The sequence below is a fragment of the Lissotriton helveticus genome, chromosome 2_1 (assembly GCF_964261635.1).
Source record: "Lissotriton helveticus chromosome 2_1, aLisHel1.1, whole genome shotgun sequence".
Lineage (NCBI taxonomy): Eukaryota > Metazoa > Chordata > Amphibia > Caudata > Salamandridae > Lissotriton > Lissotriton helveticus.
This window is the reverse complement of record NC_136059.1, coordinates 1,186,567,414-1,186,587,276: the sequence shown is the minus strand read 5'-3', so window position 1 is coordinate 1,186,587,276 and position 19,863 is coordinate 1,186,567,414. Positions and strand designations below refer to the sequence as shown.

Below are 19,863 nucleotides of genomic sequence, written 5' to 3'. Positions count from 1 at the left end.
AGATAACTCTGTGCATGATAGTAGAAGGAAACAACAGTTTAGGGACATTCGTAAACGAATGTTCCGCAACAGGATAATTGGCAATTTGTTAAAAAATATTAAGAAAGGTCAACAGAAAGTTGTTTTTTATAAGAGAAAAAAAAAAGTTGAGAAAGTTATTGATCAGGCATTTGAAATTAAACGTAAGTTATTTATTTTGATAATCAATAGAATTAGGAAGCTAAACAAGGCAATTTATGATTTCAAAAGAAATAGTAGATGGAAGAGAATAGTTAATCGTAGTAATTTTTGTGAAGTTTTTTCTGGAGAATGGATGCATAGTTCAAGCTGTGAGGCATTTTTTAATGAGGAGAGTTATTTCCAGGATAATGATTTGGTGCATGCAGTTGACACCAGTGGTCGTGCTTATGAAGTGAAAGATGGTTGTCCAGTTGAAAAAGAAAAACTTGTGACAACAGAGGCAGAAGAGGTGTTAGGTAATGAGGTTTTAGGAAGACGTGCTAAGGGTCCTGTGTACACCTGGAAGTGTAGTAGTATTTGCAGTGTGCGACAGGATTCCATCAATTTGCTTTGTGATTTTGTACAGTCATTTAATAAGAAAAGTTTGAAGCAGAAAATAAGGTTGTTGCAAGAATTAGATCCTTGCAGAGTGAGAGAAGTGACAGGTTTGCATGGTCATTCACTGGCTTGTCTTTCCAGGAGAGTATGCCAGAGTGTTTTTCATCATTTCAGGATGCTAGCAGTGCATCATAATAAAGTGAGGAAATTAGTTAGAATGTTGTATTATGCTAAGAGTCCAGCAATTATGCTTAAACAATTATGCGCTGCTCTTTTGCATGGTTCTGAAATAGATGTGAAGACTATATGTGAAGAAATTGAGTTTTGTTACTTTGGAAGTAAAGAGGAGAATGTTGAAATTGACCAAGAAGAAGCGGGTAATGTGGAAGATAGTGTACAGGTTTCCAGTACAGATAATTTCCAGGGGGAAATTGCGACGTTTCAGGTCAAATCAAGTGAGAGGCCAAATTTCACTTGTGTGTGTTGTCGACGCACTTATTATAAGAATCAGACTAAGTTAGTGGATTTATATGCAAAAAGTGAAAGGGAAAATAATAGTGAATGGAAGGATTTCACAACATACTTGATGGTAGAAAATTGTTTTGATTTGGGATTGGATCAACGTGTGTGTACTTATTGTTGTTGCAAATTAAATCAAAACCAGATGCCTGCTAGAGCAGTTCATAATAATCTGGAATTGGTTGAGATTCCTTCTGAATTGAAGGATTTAAATACTTATGAATCTATTTTGATTCAAAGTATCCATCCCTTTCAGGCTATTGTAAGAATGGAGCCAAAGACAGGGAAATTGCCTCCATCAGATTTACAGAGAGGATTAAAGGGAAGAGTTGTTTATTTGCCTCTAGATTTGAAGAAAAACATTAACACAATTGGAGTAGAAAAAGTGGAAGAGGAACCTCTGGTTATCTTAGTTAATGGGGTTCCGACAAAGAATAAGAAAATATGGCAAGATTTAGTAGATGTTAGGAAAGTTAAAAAGGCAACATTGTATTTGAAAAAAAATAATAAATACTATAAGAATGTATATGTTGCAGAAGAGGAAGTAAGTGAGGAAGAGGATAGCGATTTGTGTGCTGGTCAAATTGAGAAAGTAGAAACCTCTACTAGTGAAGAAATATATGAACATTATAGTGTTCATCCTTTGCATTCCAAGGAAGTCATGGGGAATGCTATTGAGTTGTTTCAAATGAAACAAGCCAAAGGGAGTCCCATTAGTGTTTGGGAGGAAAGTTTGGAAGCTCGGTGTTTCCCACAGCTTTTTCCAACAGGTCAGGGAGGAAGATATGATGAGCGACCTCATCAAATTCCTGCTTCTGAATACCGGACTTTGCGATTGTATGCAGGAGATGCTAGGTTTCTACAATGCATTCCTTATTTGTTTCATCTCCTGTTTGAAAGCGATCTGTCTGGACTGTCATATGCAGTGAACCACATCTTGAAAAGTGGTATACACATGCAAAACATCTCGGCAAGTGACTTTATGGATAAAGTCAATGTCCAAGACAGTATTTTGGATTCTCACCTGATTAATCTCATGGCGTGTCAGCGTGGTACTAATGAGTACTGGTACCGTCGTCATGGTGATTTAAAATGTATGCTGAGGAACTTAGGTACTCCCACATGGTTCCTCACTCTGAGCTGTGCCGAGTATGGCTGGGAAGACTTACTTGAATTTCTACGAGAGGCAAATGCTAACGTAGAAAACATCGAATTCAAGACACCCGGAGAACTGTGCTCTTTGGATCCAGTCAATGTATGTAGGTACTTCAATCATAGATTTGAAGCTATGATGTCTTTCATCATGAATAAGAAGAATCCACCTCTTGGAGAGGTGTTGGATTTCTTCTGGAGAAAGGAGTACCAAGCAAGAGGTGCTCCTCATATACATATGTTGCTGTGGATCAAGGATGCACCTAAATTTGGAACGGATCCAGAAGACTCAGTGATGAGTTTTATACAACAGTATTCTACGTGTGCTGTTCCAAACGCAAAGGAGAAGAAAAGCCTAAGAGAAAAAGTTCTGCGTTTCCAAAGCCATCGATGTGGAAAGTACTGTCGTCGTAAATTCCGAAACAAGGACAAGTTCTACACCAAATGTCGTTTCGGCTTTCCACGACCGGTGATTTCTAAAGGAAGAGTAAACAGTTTGATGTCTTCGCTGCGACATAATGTGATGAAGAAATCACCTAAAAACACATACAATTTGAAGAGGAACGAAGAGTCCAAGTACATCAACGACTAGAACCAGGTGATTTTGTCCATGTGGAATGCTAACATGGATATACAGTTTGTGGCTGATAACTGTATGGCTGTGGCTCGGTATGTGACGTCTTACATCACCAAAAAAGAGAAGACAGAATTGAAGGATATGTGGGAGGACATTTCCCATGAAAAGAGCCTCAGCAAGAAGTTGTACAGTTTCAGTCTGAAGATGTTGTCGCATCGAGAAATCGGAGCGTACGAATGTTCTGACCGGTTGTCTTCAGCAAGTCTCTATGCCAAGTCCAGGAGTATCATTTGGGTGAGTCTTGGTCTTGCTGCAACGCGTAATCGAGTTCTCAAACCTGTGCGGGAAATTGAGTATTTGGCGGAAAAGGAGCCAAACAGTACCGACATTTTGAAGACCAACATGTTGGATACATATTATCCAAATCGAAGCATTCACCTCCAGAATGTTTGTCTGTATGAGGTTCTTCAAAATTACATATTCAAGAGGAACATCAAAGAAGATACTGAGAAAGGAGTGTATGCTGTAATAGGAAGTGAGGGATGTCTGGTCAAGCAAAGAAAATGCCACTTGGTAAACCATCGAAAATTGAGTGGCGAATCTCCTGAAAAAAAGGAGTTTTTCTATTTAGCACTTTTGCAACTTTTCAAGCCTTGGCGTGCAGAAGAGGAACTGCTTGGAGATTTTCTCTGTTACGAAGACTCTTTCAATGCCACCAAGGAGACCATAGAATGTCCTGCTTTTCCCAAATATGTAGAAATGTTGAATGCGGAAATTGAGCAGGAAGCAATGATTGCAGCCGAGATTGCCAGAGACAGTTCTCAGGACAGTCAGAGTTCTGCTTCATTGAGTCAGGATCCACTAGGAGGACCTGTTATCGAAAATGAAGCTGCCACTGCTATGAATGAAGTGGAAAGAGCCATGGCACATGCTCAGGAGGATGCGGTTAACTTAGAAGAGTTGGAAAGACAACTCAACGTTGAGCAGAGGAAAATATATGACGAAGTTACCATGCAAATTGATCATGGATTAAGTCATGACAAGAAAGAGTGCTCATGTACGTCGTTGAAGCCTGTCCGACTCTACGTGAGTGGAGAAGCGGGAACTGGAAAAAGTTTCCTCATTAAAGCAATTTCATGTTATTTGCAGAAAAGGACAGAGTCATCGCTGTCTTGTGTTGTCACCGCTCCAACTGGACTGGCAGCACATAACATTAAAGGGATTACTTTACATCGTTTACTGATACTGCCAGTGGAGCATGACAACAAATTACAATATCACAAGCTATCTGGAGATGCTTGTTTTGAAGTTTCAAGAATCTTGAGGAAAATGAAACTTCTTATCATTGACGAAGTAAGCATGGTTTCCAATGTCATGCTTGCCTTTGTGCATTTGAGAATGCAAGAAGTTCTCAAAACAGAGTATGATGTGTTATTTGGTGGCAAACACATCATTGTTTTCGGAGATCTTCTGCAGCTGACACCAGTGAAAGGGCAACCTGTGTTCAAAATGCTCACGCATGAAGATACCAGGAAGTGCCTAGGGAGCATTGGCAACGTCAATATATGGTTAAACTTCAATTATGCTGAACTGCATGAAAATATGCGTCAGGCGAAGGATGAAGTTTACAAGACTATTCTACAAGATGTTAGAATTGGAAAAGTGACCGAGCATGGGAAAGAAGCTTTACATGCACGATTACTGTCAAATTTATATCCAGAACAAGATGTTGTGCCTGAGAATATTTTTCAGAAAATTACTGAGAAGAAATCTGGAATATGTTTGATGCCAACTCTTGCAGAATGTGCCAAATTCAACAACAAAATGTTGCATTTAGAAAAGCAAGAGATTGTGAAACTGGAAGCTATTGACAGAGTAGAGCATATGGGATCAACAATTATTTTGTCTGAGAATCTGAAAACAAAATTGGATTCATTAGAGAAGAGTATATCTAAAACTGCAGGTTTTGAAAAGACTCTGAATGTGTGCTTGAACTGCCGTATAATTTTAAGAAGGAATTTACATGTTGAAAGAGGTCTGGTAAATGGATCAATGGGTAATGTTGTTGATTTTGTAAAACTATGTAAACAAACAAGGACCCCCTGATACGGATAATTATCCTGGGACAGGGTAAGCAATATGTATGAAATAACAATCCCAGGCATATAATAAAGCAACAACCAATAGATAGAGCAAAACATTTGTATTCATAAAAAGTTTTTAGTTAAACTGTTTTGACCGGATGCCACCTAACCTCCTCTTTTTTAACTAAAAACTTTTTATGAATACAAATGTATCATTACAGATCTTTTTATCAATTATGATCAATGCACTGTTTTACATTTAATCTTTTTTAATCAAATTAAAAATGTATATGTTTTGAAACTGCACTAGTTTGTTTTGCTCTATCTATTGGTTGTTGCTTTATTATATGCCTGGGATTGTTATTTCATACATGTTGATTTTGTAAAATACAGAAATAGAGATGGAATTGAATTTTTAAAAATTAAATTTGATGGCATTGAGGAAGTACAGCTAATTGGTCGTTGTTCTGCTAGATTTTTGCTTGTAAAAGACTTATATGTTCGCCGTAAGCAGTTTCCTGTTTGCTTGGCATATGCGGTGACAATCCATAAATCGCAAGGTTTAAGTGTAGACAGTGCATTGTTGAATATTGGCAGTTCTGTGTTCAAGGAGGGTATGGCATATGTGGCATTGTCACGAGTTAGAACTTTATCGGGATTGTACTTGATTGAGTGTGATGTCACAAGCATTTGTGCGGATCTAGATTGTGTTAAGGAATACAATAGGTTAAGAAGAGAGTATGCGCCACATTTGCCTCAATATCCTTTGTTTGAGAAACGTGTGGTAGGCCGGAAACGAAGAAATGTGACCAATACTGGGGAGGTTGTAGCAAAAAGACGAAAAGTCGATGAACCTGAAATTATAAGTAGAAACAAAAAGGATTCTGTTGAAGATGTTGTTGGTTTTCAATTTGAAAACAGTTCTGGTGTCAACTGCTATGCTAATGTAGTGGTTAATGTTTTGTTTTCTCTAGAAAATGTAAAAGAAGAGATTGTGGTCAATTCTGATCAAAGATTTTGCAGTTTGTTAAATTCTGTGTTAGAGAAATGTAGCACTGATAGAACAAACATAGAAAGTGTGTCTGAAATTCGAAATCTGTTAGACAGATGTTCAGGCCAAACACAATTCTCTCAAAATATTCAGCAAGATTGTCAGGAGTTTTTAATGTATATGCTTGATGTATTGCATGCTGAAGGTGTAGATGTAGATCAGCTGTTTGGGCTTTCTTATCAATGGCAGCATGACTGCGAGAACTGTATGGTATCAAGTACTACTAGTGTAGACTCAGAAAGATTTATATATTTAACTTTGCCAGACAGTAAATCAGTCTCCTTTAATAAGCTAGTAAAAGCAGCTGATCACAACATGGAGTGTAGCCAATGTAAATCTGAAATGATGTCCACATTATTTATACGAACATATGGCCAGTATGTCATTTTAATGTTCCAACGATGTAGGCCTGATGGAACAAAATTGACAACTTTAATTAAAAATGTTGTGGCTTCGCAGTTGTCAATATCAGGAAGGACTTTTGTAACTGCAGCAATTATATATCATGACGGTCCTTCAATAACATCAGGACATTACACAGCTTATTTAAAGTCTAGAAATGGCTGGTCATTCTGCAATGATTCTGTTTTAATTTTCAAAAAAAAATTGCCGTATGACCTTAAAAACTCTTACCTGGTGTTTTTAAAACCAAAATTTTAGGGAAAGAATCTCGGGATGTGCTCTGTGGAATTTCAAGAAGTTCTAATGGCTCCTACACGATTTGGCCTTGAGGATAAGTGTAGTTCAGAGACATAACTTCTAACCATAAGACTGGACGTCATGGAGAAATAAGTGCACTTTGAATGAGTTCAGAAAAACTATTTCTTTTTATAAGCTAATTGAAGCAGCCAATCAAAACATAGAGTAGAGGGAATGTAAGTCTGCAATGCTGTCTACTGTTTTACATTGCTTTGTGATTAAAAGTGATGTAGAGAATTAAATAATTGTAGTAGTCATAGAAGTAGTGGAAGTCTGCTTCATAGTAAGCAGTATCAGTGTCATAGGAAATGTAGAACATGACTGAGCAAGAAGGGGAAGATATTACTAGTCCAGGATTGTGAAAATGATCTTCAACATTTTAATTCTGAAAGTTGCGGAAATGCCAAATGACAGGATTGGCTTACAAGAAATCCAAGAGTTATAAATGGCTCGGACAAGATTTGGCCTTGTGGAAACTTGTGGTAGAGAGCAAGAAGTCATTTATTGTATGTAACATGTTTTTCAAAACGAAGGAGGTTTTCTTTCAGAAAGTGGTGGGCTGAAAGTAATAACAGCACAACAGAGTGTAAGCTGTTCATAGGACATCCTTTGACGTCATGGAAAGTAAGTTAACTTTAAGGAGTTCTGAATTCTGATTTGTTATGTTGTATGGGTTTTTTAAACACAATCATTTTGATTGTGTTTTTTTTTCCCCGCTGTTATATGATGAATACCTTCAAGTCACTGTTTTTAGTGAAATTTGATACATTCTGAGAACAGCAAAAATAAACCATTTAACATGTATAATTAATTCTGTACTGTTTGCATTTATGATGTATATGTAGAACTGTGTAGGAGGCATGGAGAAGGTGAGGCTTCTGTAAGTGTCAAAGTTGTTGCATGCAGTGCTGCACTTCTGCCTACTCTTTCATATGCTGGACTACATCTGCACAATGAGATACCTAAGCAAAGGAAACACAAGTGATGTGATTGTGAAATGAGCAAAAGAAATTGCACGTATTTCAATTACATCACCTGTATTTCCTACGTTTATGAATGACATAGTGCAGATGATGTTTACGTCTGTCCACGGACACAGAAGAGGTTTGGCCTTTGTTCAAGAGTGAAGTGGACATGACTTACTTCATTGGTAGGCATTCACATGTATTATGTCCTCTGTTCTCTTCAAACAACTCGAAATTTAATTTGGAACCCTGAGTAGGTATCACCTGAAACAAACCTCTGGATAGGACACATCTTATTGGCATCCTGAAGCAATCATTTAAAATTTTAGTGTCTTGCGACACTTTTCTGAGACAACAGCAGTGCAAAAGATGCACCATGTTTTAAGATAGGCCTCACTTCATCTGCATCAAGATACTGTTAGTTTAAAATGTATATCTTTAGGACTGTGTAGGGGACCTGGAGAAGCAGAAGCTTCTGTAAGTGTCAAAGTTGTTGAAAAACTGTTTGTCCTTCAATCTTTTCCCTTGTCTTTTGTAATTTTTAAATACATGTTTTAATATTTTTCAAATGTTTGTTCTCTCTTTCACAGATTGAAAGTATAAAAACAAAAAGTGAGTAATTTAACGACAATTATAAGGTAAATGTTTTGTATTCTTTTCGTTACATTTCTATCACATTCACCTACTATTAGTTCCACAGCTTTATTTCTTTAACTCTCAGTTTCCTGCCTTTGCTACTTTCCTCATTCTTTTCTCTATTACCTACTTACTCAACTCCTTCCACTCTTTTTCTCAGTCCCTCTCTTCTCATAGTTCCTCACTCTTGTTCACTCACTCCGTCTCTATTACTCTTAGTGTCTTTGACTGATCACTCTATCACTACTTGTTCATAATGCTTTCTCTGTGTAGTTGAAGCACACTAAGGGGCATATTATGAACACAGCCAATAAAATTATTGCTGTTTTTATTGGCAGAAAACTGGTGCAAAAGTGGTTTTAGCGGCAGTTTTCTGCCGCAAAAGCGGCTTTAGCGACACATTTCTGCCGATAAAAGCTGCAAAACTTTTATTGCCTATGTTGATGATATGGCTCTATGTTATTTACATTTCTTTGCTGTTTCAATTAATCTTTTTCTGTTACTTTTTGTTTTCTGTTTTCTATTTTTTCTCTCTGTTATTCCCCATGTTTTAATCTTATTTTGAACATTCACTCACATTCTCCAAGAAACTCTTCTTTGTTATTGTTCTACTCTCTTTTTTTTCTTTCACTTCCTTATCTATTTTGTTTTTCACAATTATACCCTCTTCCGTCTTTTCTTCGGTAAATAGATCTATTAAACAGTATCTCTGGTTTACTCCCTATAGCGGTCTTTCTTTTAACATCACTCTCTGTTTACTTTCCTTATACTTACTCTTTTTTTTTTTTTTTTTTTTTTTTGGTTAGCTCCCGGTCCGCGTACCGGGAAGCGACCCGGGAAGCAAACCAAAAGAAATAGAGCTTGCCAGAGTGCTAAACATTCTAGCAATTTTTTTTTAAAGGGGAGGTAGTTCTGAAAAGAACTTTTTTTTAATGTTTTTGTTGTTTTATATTTTTTTTATTTTTTGAACATTTTTTGTTTTTTTTGTATTTTTTTAACAATTTTATATTTTTTTTGGGTTTTTTTGGGGGGGGAAACAACAAAAAACAGGCATTGAAAAGGGCTCAACAGGAGCAAAAAAAAAATTACTGGGGGCGGTTAGGGCAATTATGATTGTTATAAGCTAGGTTTATAGCATTAATACTCATGTTACCACATGATATTAATGCACCGCAGTGCATACAAGTATGTTTCATATGCCCAAAATTTTCCTGGATGTTTGGCACGGTTTCCCGTGCCTCTGCTGGTGTCAATGATATTGACGATGTTGACCTGGCCACAGGAGTTGCTGTTGGGTTTTGTTCCATATCACGGATTTCCGCCCGGCTGTAATTAAGTGGATGCTTCCTGGTCATATGCCTATGCATGGTATAGTTCACATAACTATACTTTTTATCAGTCCCTCTTGATAATTTGTCTTTGCAAATGAGGCAGGTGACATACCTCGCATTCACTTTCTTCTGCCCTGGAGGGATTGAATAAAACTGCCAAATGAAACTGGCTTTTCTATGGGAAACCCGGGGCACCTCTTCCAAGAACTGTGGTCCTTCTCTCTCCTCTTCCTCTAGTTCTTCCTCTTCCTCCTCTGTGTTGGTGATGACCTGGGGAGGTGGTCCTCTCTTCCCATGAGGAGGTGGAGGTGGTGGTGGGGGTGCACCAGCTGAAGCAAGTACTGAAGTAATTTCTCTAGTATTAATAAAGGTCTTCCTCTCACAATGATGAAAGTCAGAGTGAGGAAAGAAGGAGGGGTTTTCATCATTTGTGAAAAACAATAGTTCTCAACCAATGAAAAGTGTTATTTTTAGGTCACCTGACCTAGCCTTACATGATTATGAAACCAAAAGTGAAATGAACCAATGAAAAGTTTTATTAACAAGTCACATGACCTCTCACGCTTATGTTACGCGCTGCGGAACGCGCCCCGGATAGCTTCCGGGTCGCTGCGCTTCGCGCCTCGGTCCGCGCCCCGGAGCACTTCCGGGTGCGCTAACGCGGTACATCATAAGACGCATTACGCGGTAACGCGATACGTCGCGCTTTCGTGACGCGCCGCGGATCGCTTCCGGGGAGCTGCGTTTCGCGCCTCGGTTCGCGCCCCGGAGCACTTCCGGGTGCGCTAACGTGGCGCGTCATAAGACGCATTACGTGACAAGTTGATACGTCACGCTTCCGCGACGCGTCACGATGTTGATTTCTAACGCGGCAGTTGCGCAAACGGGACGTTTACCGGTTCGCGGACCGGGTCGCGGCATCAAATTGAGCTACTGGAAAGCTTCCCGGTTCGCGGACCGGGAGCGAAACAAAAAAAATATTAAATTTTTTTTTATTAATAAACATATAAAATATATTTTTGGATTTAAAGAAGAATACATTTTACAGTTATAGATATTAGCTTTTAAAAAACCAATGAAATTCACTGAAAAAAACATAGGTTATAGACCATATATAGTTAGGAATTAGCATTTACAAAACCTTGAAAATTCACTGAAAAAACCATAGGTTATAGACCATATATAGTTAGGAATTAGCATTTAAAAAACCTTATTTTACTCACACAAAACCATTGAAATTCCATATATAGTTAGTTGTACTAACTATATATCGCGCACCCGCAATCCACTGCTGATCATGTCACATATTACATCATTCATGACATGGTCAGTGACATCACTGATGACATCACTGATGACATCTCAAATGACATCACTGATGACATCACTGATGACATCTCAAATGACATCACTGATGACATCACTGATGACATCTCATTTGACATTACTGATCACATCACTGATGACATCATTCATGTGATAATACGATGAACCTCTTCAGACTCTAATACAACCTTAGATACACTCAGTGTAAACACAGACTCACAGATTGTCACTCATCCATGAAGTTACACACACACCTAGTCAGTCATGCAAACAATCAATCACACCTCCATTTTCTCAACTATACAGTTATACACACCTTACTTATTCAAACATATACTAAAACATATTTACTCTCTTATACAATCCTGGATACAAGTTCACAATGATGCATACAGCCACTCACACATTCACTGGTTCTTATGGACAGTTATTTATATATGTCAAGTCTCACATGTACTGTGTTTTACATATGTACTTACTTTGACATGTAGCACTGAGATATCCATTCACTCACCAATACACTGATGCACACAGTCAACCGCCCATACAGCTGTTTCCACATGCACTTTTGAACCCATACATCTAGTGAATCAACTGCTCACACATCTATGCACAGAGTCATACACCTCCCAGCCACCCACACACACACTCAGTCTCCCATACAAATACTTGGGCAACCAATCAATAACCCATATAGTTACTCATATAGCTACTGAACAACATATGCAGCAGTTTTCAGAACAACAGACATAATGATGCACAAATTAAGACAGTTTAGTCACTAACCCATGCACTCAGTGAGACACATTTAATCACTCACTCATACAGTCAGTCATGCACCTACTAAATCCTTCATCCAGACACTTATACATCCACTCATTCTTCAATATGTAAGACATATTTTAACTTTACAGAAAAATACAGTCACTGGATGTTGTCATCAGTGATGTCATCAGTGATGTCATTTGAGATGTCACCAGTGATGTCATCAGTGATGTCATTTGAGATGTCATCAGTGATGTCATCAGTGATGTCACTGACCATGTCATGAATGATGTAATATGTGACATGATCAGCAGTGGATTGCGGGTGCGCGATATATAGTTAGTACAACTAACTATATATGGAATTTCAATGGTTTTGTGTGAGTAAAATAAGGTTTTTTAAATGCTAATTCCTAACTATATATGGTCTATAACCTATGGTTTTTTCAGTGAATATATATATATATATATATATATATATATTTACACACACACACATATCTATATTTACGTTTATTAGCTCTTTATTGATTTTCATACCATTATTGAAGATGAATGGTAATCACATAACAGAGCGTTATCTTACTTTTTACAAGTTAGTCTTGCGGTGTAAGAAATCTATCATTTTCAATACTAACAATACAAGACAACAATAACATACACAAAGTAAATTGTATCCATAAATAAGTGGTTTTTTGCACCAAGTCAAGCATTTCAAGACAATAACAAGTGTCTGAGGTAGAGATGGTCAGTAGATAATCGTATAAACACTAACCACCTGTTTCCCACTGATAAGCACAAAAACACACTTACTCATTATGCAAGTAATGGCAGGTGGACAGTATCCATGATTATCCTCAACCCACTTATACGTGTCATCACATTATAAGTTTTAGATCAGTTTTGTTCTACTCCAAAACATTTCATCATAGTGATCATCTGTCAGATATTTCTTTTCTGGGCAGTCAGGAATGTGGCCCATGCTTTATGTGCTGTGCCTCTACCTGTATGTTGAAATATTTTGGCCCTTATCCATGTCTTTCATCCATACCTGCACACTGGGTGTCAATGTAGCCTGTTAGGTGATAGCTATACATGTTTTTGTTAAAACCGGGAACCGGTCCAAAATGTTGACTTATTCTAGTTTCTTTTCCATACATTCCAACATTTTGAAGCTGCAAAGAAGGAGATTCTGACAAAAAATAGGGGTATTTATTTTCCCAATTGACTTGCATAGAAGCAAAGGCAATTTAAGGTTGGAGAAAGATAAAATAAAGCTGCTTTGGGCTTACAAAATCGTGAGTCTTTGGAATGAATCGGGACTGTTGGCGTGTATGCTCCTCGATCTTGGGAACTGCCCCAGCACATACAAAAAGGGCTCACTTCCATTTGTTTTGCTGTAACATCTTTAGATCTTGATTTGCCTTGGTAAAACTTCAGGTGATCTGCATATCTGAGATGCTTGGTAATATTTCTTTTTATACCAGCGTTATAGCTTTTGTAAGATGGCCATGAGTAAGGACTAGGGTAGCAATTCCGGTTTTGATGGACCAGTGTCATCTCATGCCCATATTAGGATTGGGGACATCCTTAGTGCATGGATGTCAATTCACCAAAGGCCAGCGGTAGTGGAAGTGACATCATACACCATTTGACCTTATTTGCATTAAAGAAAGTGACATCAAATGACATTTGAACGTTAATTTTCCCAGGAAGTTATATAATTTGACCCAAATTCGGTTGATATCACAATAATGACATCAATGAAGTTACATTATAACTGTGTCATTAATTTAAAAATACAACACAAATGTCTCTTTTGGATACACCTATATTAGGATGCTAACATAATCTTTGAAAGGGGTGGGGGTGTAATCCAATACTTGCCCTAAATTGTACTAAGCAAAGCAAATGAACTAGAGCTCTTTTGAGTGGAATTAGGGGTAAGGGGTTCATTCCACAAGAAATGTTTAAAAACATGGGTAAAAATAGTAAATTTTAAAACAAACTTTTCACATAAATCTGCGAGAAAGCCATGGTCGATAAGAATGCACTCGTTAAGTATATAGGTCCTTTCATGGTGCGCCATGGCAACAAAACCTGACGCTCCACAGGAGTTGAGCCCTATTATCGAAATGTGCTATGGCTGCCCCCATATGCCAAAAATAACCTCCATTGTGCCCGGACCTGTATTTTTCCATGGGTGCCCCTTTATGCCACAGGAGCTTTCTTACACCAACAATTACATATATGCCGGTCCTGGAAATTAACTATTAATTTTATCTAAGTACCATGGGTGACCCTTCTGTCAAGGTGTACCTCTGGTATGATAGGGCCAGCATTTTGGCATGTTTTTCCACCTCCTACATGCCACAGGTATCCCCCTTTATGCCAAGAATCAGCTCCAATGTGCAAGCGCCAGCATTTTGCCATAGGTATCCCTAATTTACATTCACTAGCGCACTCTGACTCACCTACTCACTCTAACTCAATCATTCTCACTCACTTATACACGTTCATTCTCACTCTTTTACACTCAGTCTTCCACTCGCAAACTGTCACTCATTCGTACACTGATTAATTCACACCTACTCACTCACACTGACTTGCAATCACTCTTACTCTCATCAATCATTCTCACTCACCCTGACCTACTCATACTCACTGACATTAATCTCACTTATTGCCACTCATATCACTTACAGTCACTTTTCTTCACACAAACAATCTCACATACACACACACTCTCTCACACAAACACACTGTCACATGCAAGCATGCACACAACATACATTTACCTGATGCTATAGTTTGAATTACCCTACTAGTGAACAATATACAATTATTCTCTACTAGGATAATTAAAAATGAGCTGGAAACAAGAAGGCCAAGCAACCTATTTCTTCTTGGCACTGACTTTGTCATCTCTGAAGCAGAGGCTTCCAAGGCAGTGCCAGGGTCACAGCTATGACCCCAGCAAACCCGTAAATGATGACACACACGAAAGGTGATGGAAGTCTACTTGCAATAAGTCTAATCACTGGCAATGGCTTGGGGTAGCACTCCAACCCATTGTTCCTTTGCTCACCATGCCACTTCAGTTTGAATCCAGCCATATGCAAATCTGTGTTGACCCTGCTCCAATGGGAACAGCAAGCCCGAAATGCCAAACCAGGTCATCCCTGAACTGGAACACAAGCAACCTGTGACAGGTTTTGTCCTAGTTATGGGCTAATCAGCCGGGTACAGCTTGGTTCCAAAGTCACAATGAGCCTGGGTCCCACGTCAGAGCATACCTGGCACACTTAGCTTGGCATATGCAAAAACAACTAGAGTGCTAACATTTTATAATCAAGTCAAAAGTGAAGTACACATGAACACCATGTTCTTGGATTTGGAGCTGTCGAATTTAAAGCCTTTCCTTAAGATCAGGCTGAAGTAAATGAGCATTGAGATGTTAATGCAGTTCTGAACCCAGAGGGTTCAAATGTTAAGGGAGATATGGGTTTTAAATCATTTCAGTCATAACGTATTTTTAAAGGAACTAAAAACAGCTAGGGAGAGAGAGACGTCTGAATAGGTCCTGCATCCCCATTCTACATCTCTTTACTCAGATCGTCCATTTTGTCCATTGCTCAACACCTCCCTAATTTTAAAATACTAACAATTAGGCATGCTGATAAGATCTTAGCTTATGTTAAAAACACTAGAAAAAACAAAGGTGAAAGTACCATTATAGTTAAGTGTTGAAATAAGGAAAAAATGTACTGAAAAAGATAACTCTGAAATTCACTAGTATAAGTTTACTGACCTAACTATAACTGGTGCTCCTGCCATGCACTGCTTATGACCTCACATATTAGATCACACACTACATGCAGGCAGCTCTCAGCCGGAGAAGGCAGGCTGGGTTCCCCACTTAAAACCCTATATTCCATATGTGATTTTTAAAGACTGAACCAGAGTTTAAGAGAAAATGAATCTGACGTTTTTAGAGTTTCTATGCCTAATATTTACAGCACGGACTTGGTCCCTATATCCGAAATCTGTTTCAGTGCACCAAGTATCTCAAAGCTTTTTTTTATTATAGAAATTCCAAATGTCAGAGTCACTTCTGTCCCCTTCTCTCTCTATTTATCTCTCTTTCTGCTCCTTTGTCCCTCTATCTGTATCTCTCTCTTGTTCTCGCTCGCCTATTCTCTATCTCTGTCATTCTCCCTCTATCTTCAAATCCCTGCGCCTACCAGCCTCATTACGTCAGCCAAGGATCAAAGAAAATCTCCACCCCCTCAGGTACCCCCTGATCCGATCCCATGCTGTGAGGAGCCTTGCCTGCCTGAGATTGTCCCCTTTACAAATAGTTAATAGGGCTTCAGCTAAGTGAATTATATTAATCCATTTGCTAACACTATTGACACGTTTGAGGCAGGCTGTATAAAAACGTATTAAACATAGGCAACAATTATAGCTGATAAATAAATGTACTGTTTTTCATCCATTCGGTCATATTTATTAATATACACACCAACATTTTAGGATGTATACCCCCACCCCGCAGAGAGAAATTGAAAAATTGAGTTTTCGAAGTACACACATATTCAGCCTGCTACAGAAGCACAAAAGATGTCTTCAAGTACTTTATCTTTATTTAGAGGCAAGTCGTAAAAAATTCTCTTTCATTCAGGAATCCCATATTTTACATTGAGTAAAACGTTCAACACACATACTGATGATCTATGAAAGTGTCCAGTACGCTAATTTTAAAGCAAAATTGGGTTCAATGTTTAGGGCGGGCCGTAGGTATCTAGGGTGTGAGCAGGAGGCCCCAGACACCTCAGAGGTTAAATACCCAATGTCAAAAGTGCCAATATAAGAAACTATGGGGCACATGCATCAAGGTAAATTGCATTCGCAAACGGTGCGAATCGCAAAATTCGGCCGTTTGCGAATGCAATTTCCTTTTTTGGGATGCATCATGTTTTTTTATTTTTTCGCAATTTAAGGAATCGCAATTATGATGCGAGTTCTTAAATTGCGATTGCATTTAAGAAATCGCAATTTGAGATTTCTTAAATGCAATGCATCACACTTTAGAAATTGCGAATTCGCAAATAGGGAGAGGTAAATTACCATGAAGTTGACCTTCATGGTAATTTGCGAAAACTTTGAAAAATGCACAAAAGTGCATTTTTCAAAGTTTCATTTTACACACACACATGCCCTTGGGGCATGTGTGTGTGAAAAAGGTTCTTAAAGTTAAATTTCAGGGGTGCAGGGGGGGTCCTTTGGACCCCCCTCTGTACCCTTGAAAGAGCATTCTCATTTTGCGATTCCTTAATTGCGAATCGCAAAATGAGAATGGCTTCCCATTCAGGAATCAATGGGAAGGGATTCCTTAATTGCGATTCGCAAATTGTGAATCGCAATTAAGGAAATTTAAGAAATCGCAAAAAAAACTTGCGATTTCTTGATACATAGCCGTTTGCGATTTCTTAATTGCGATTCCTTAATTTTCGCAATTAAGAGATCGCAAACGGCAACAATGATGCATGTGGCCCTATAGGTGTAAAAAAGGTAAAATTATGGATTTATCTCAACAGATAAAGCATTGTAACAACATTGAGAACTTCATGTACATACTAATGAAACTGATCTGCAGACAGATTAGAGTGTGAATGGAGGGTGTGAAATTCTTAACATTCAAGCTGCAGTACAACATGATCTTAAGCCTTTGCTTTACAATTTGCATTAGCATTTTCTTTATCATTTTGCTGATCACTAAGCCCTGAGAATCATTTGTTGACTCAGAATACAGAGTTTGAGTTTAGTTGCGAGATATGTAAATGGGTAAATCAACATCTGCACCTGAATACTGAAGAGAAGAAAGCACCACGCAATAAGCATACACTGAAGGTAGAATGTTAGACTAGTAGCCGAACAGGTCACAACTCCCATTACAGCACTGGGTGACTATGTTTCATTTACAGGTAAAGAGTTCCATGTAAGGATTTCATTATAGAGGACAGGTTTTGATATGCTGCTTTTGTCATGCCCATGTTACCACTAGTCAATTTGGAATTATAAGTGAATTTTAAAGATAGATATTTAGAACCATTGACGTGTAATCATCAGTGAATTGGAAAATTAAAATTAAAATTTGGGTATGTGATATTTTGGGACATAACACAACATAATGTAACATGAAATAACATACACATGTATTCATAAAGAGCACATTCAGCCTGAATGGTATCATGGTGCCGAAATAGCAGATGTTTACAGATGTACCAGATTTAGTTTGGGTTTCCTTCTGTCTGTTCTCTACGGGTTCTAAATTATGTTCTATTTTGCTGTAATTTACTACACTGTATAAATGTATCAGCTGCTAACATATGACAACTGTCAAATCTAAAAGATCTACAATTAGCAAAAAAAGAAACGGTGTTTAATTTTCAAATATAGTGTGTTGCATTTTTCAAAGCCCAGTTTGAGTCTCAAAAGTGAAGAAGTGAAATTTTATGTAAAGACATTGATACAACTTTCATTTTCATTCACAGTACCCGCACGGTCCTGACGTTCTGAAACTCGATCACTGGAAGCACAATGAGTAAAAACCTGCTTCTCGCCCAAATGTAATTGACAATTGTTTATTACTTGTATTAAAAGGAGGATCATGGATTCAGTAACCTTAATCTGTTACTAAAGTTCTAGACATTAATAGAACAAAAAACAATTATAATGTATTTCCTACATAACAAATCTCCTTACCTTTTTACATTGCTCAGCTAAAGAAAGTGACGATTACAGAGGTACAAAAATGCATGTATAAGTTTAATATGCTATGTTAGGAATGATTTTGTGAAGTAAAGAAAATTGTATTTCATTTACGGTCTCTGAATAATATCTGCCGATTTAATAATAAACACTATTTTAAAGGTTAGACGTATTGAACTGTTGTAATCTTTGTATCATCACTACTAAAGTTAGCACACATATGTACACAAACACACCCAGACACACACACACACACACACACTAATCAACTGACCTTCAGTACCTCACTTCTTCATCTCTTGAAATTAGCAGCCTTTCGAAATAGTACAAGAAATGCAGTCCTAACGTTAAATAATATATCAAAAGTGGACATTTCCATTTAGTGTGTTCTAGAGATTCTGAAAATGCTCACTAGTCCAACTATATCTGTAAATGTGTTTCTAGTGACACATTGACATGTTCAGAGCAGTAGTTTTACATTGCATGATTCATATCATTGCAAATGTCACTATCCATAAGCATTTGTTTATTATCCTACCTAAGAAGTCTTTTCTCATCAGAAAGAAAGAAAGACGAAAGCAAAAGAAGTCACAGTAGATAAATGTAAAATAGAAAATATATTTCCTCAGTTGGTTTGAAAAGGGAGTGAAGTGTTGGGAATCAAAATATCTTAATTTAAAGAAAGCAAACACTGATAAAACCAGTGCTTTTGACGTTTAGTATAGTACATATAAAGATGCCAGTTAGTCAACATACTTTATTTCGATTACACAGGTCAACAAAGTAAAATAAAATAAAAACAAGTTCCCAAATACAAAACTGCTAAAATACAGTCCAGTTGTTATCATAACAAGATCAAATGTTAAAAACAGAGCAGAACTTTTAATGGACTGAACTCAATCACAATTTACAAAACAATCCACTGATCACTTCCCAACTTTAATCCTTTGGGTTTTAAAACTACCACATTTTATTAGCCATAAGAAATTTCACCACACCAAAAACATGTGGCCTGTGAGTGTTAGTGCCCAAGATTCTGAAAGCAATCTGGTAACTCCTGGTACCAAGGTTCTTACAAAGTGGAACAATCCAATTTGCCCGAAGGCTACTGTACTGGGGGTAAAAGTATTGATGTTCCAATGATTCTTCACCCCCCCACAAGCAGGACATATATCATCACCACCTTCACTCCCTGCAGACCAGTTAGAGATAAAAGATTTGACCGGGAGGATACCATATCTGCACTGCAGATATAGTTTATGTGCCAGAGAGGGTTCAATTTCATCAATGGTTAACTCAAAGCTCATACACGGTTTAAAATTGATGAAAGACAGTGCAAGACTGCCTGGGCTCTTGGTCACTATATCCATGGCTGCAGCCTCCCAATAAAGATTTTGACCTTTCTTCTAGATAGCTGGCACAGTTGC

General features: G+C 37.8%; 1 protein-coding gene across 1 annotated transcript in view; it reads left to right on the top strand.

Moving 5' to 3' along the window:
• The window catches only part of LOC144818539 (alcohol dehydrogenase 1-like), a 295,630-nt gene extending 277,028 nt beyond the window's left edge, over positions 1-18,602 (top strand). The window contains exon 9 of the mRNA XM_078676059.1: positions 18,220-18,602. Within this exon, the coding sequence (XP_078532185.1) occupies positions 18,220-18,244 (25 nt within the window). The 3' untranslated portion in view covers positions 18,245-18,602. The remainder of the gene's footprint in view (positions 1-18,219) is intronic.
• Positions 18,603-19,863: the final 1,261 nt, after the last annotated feature.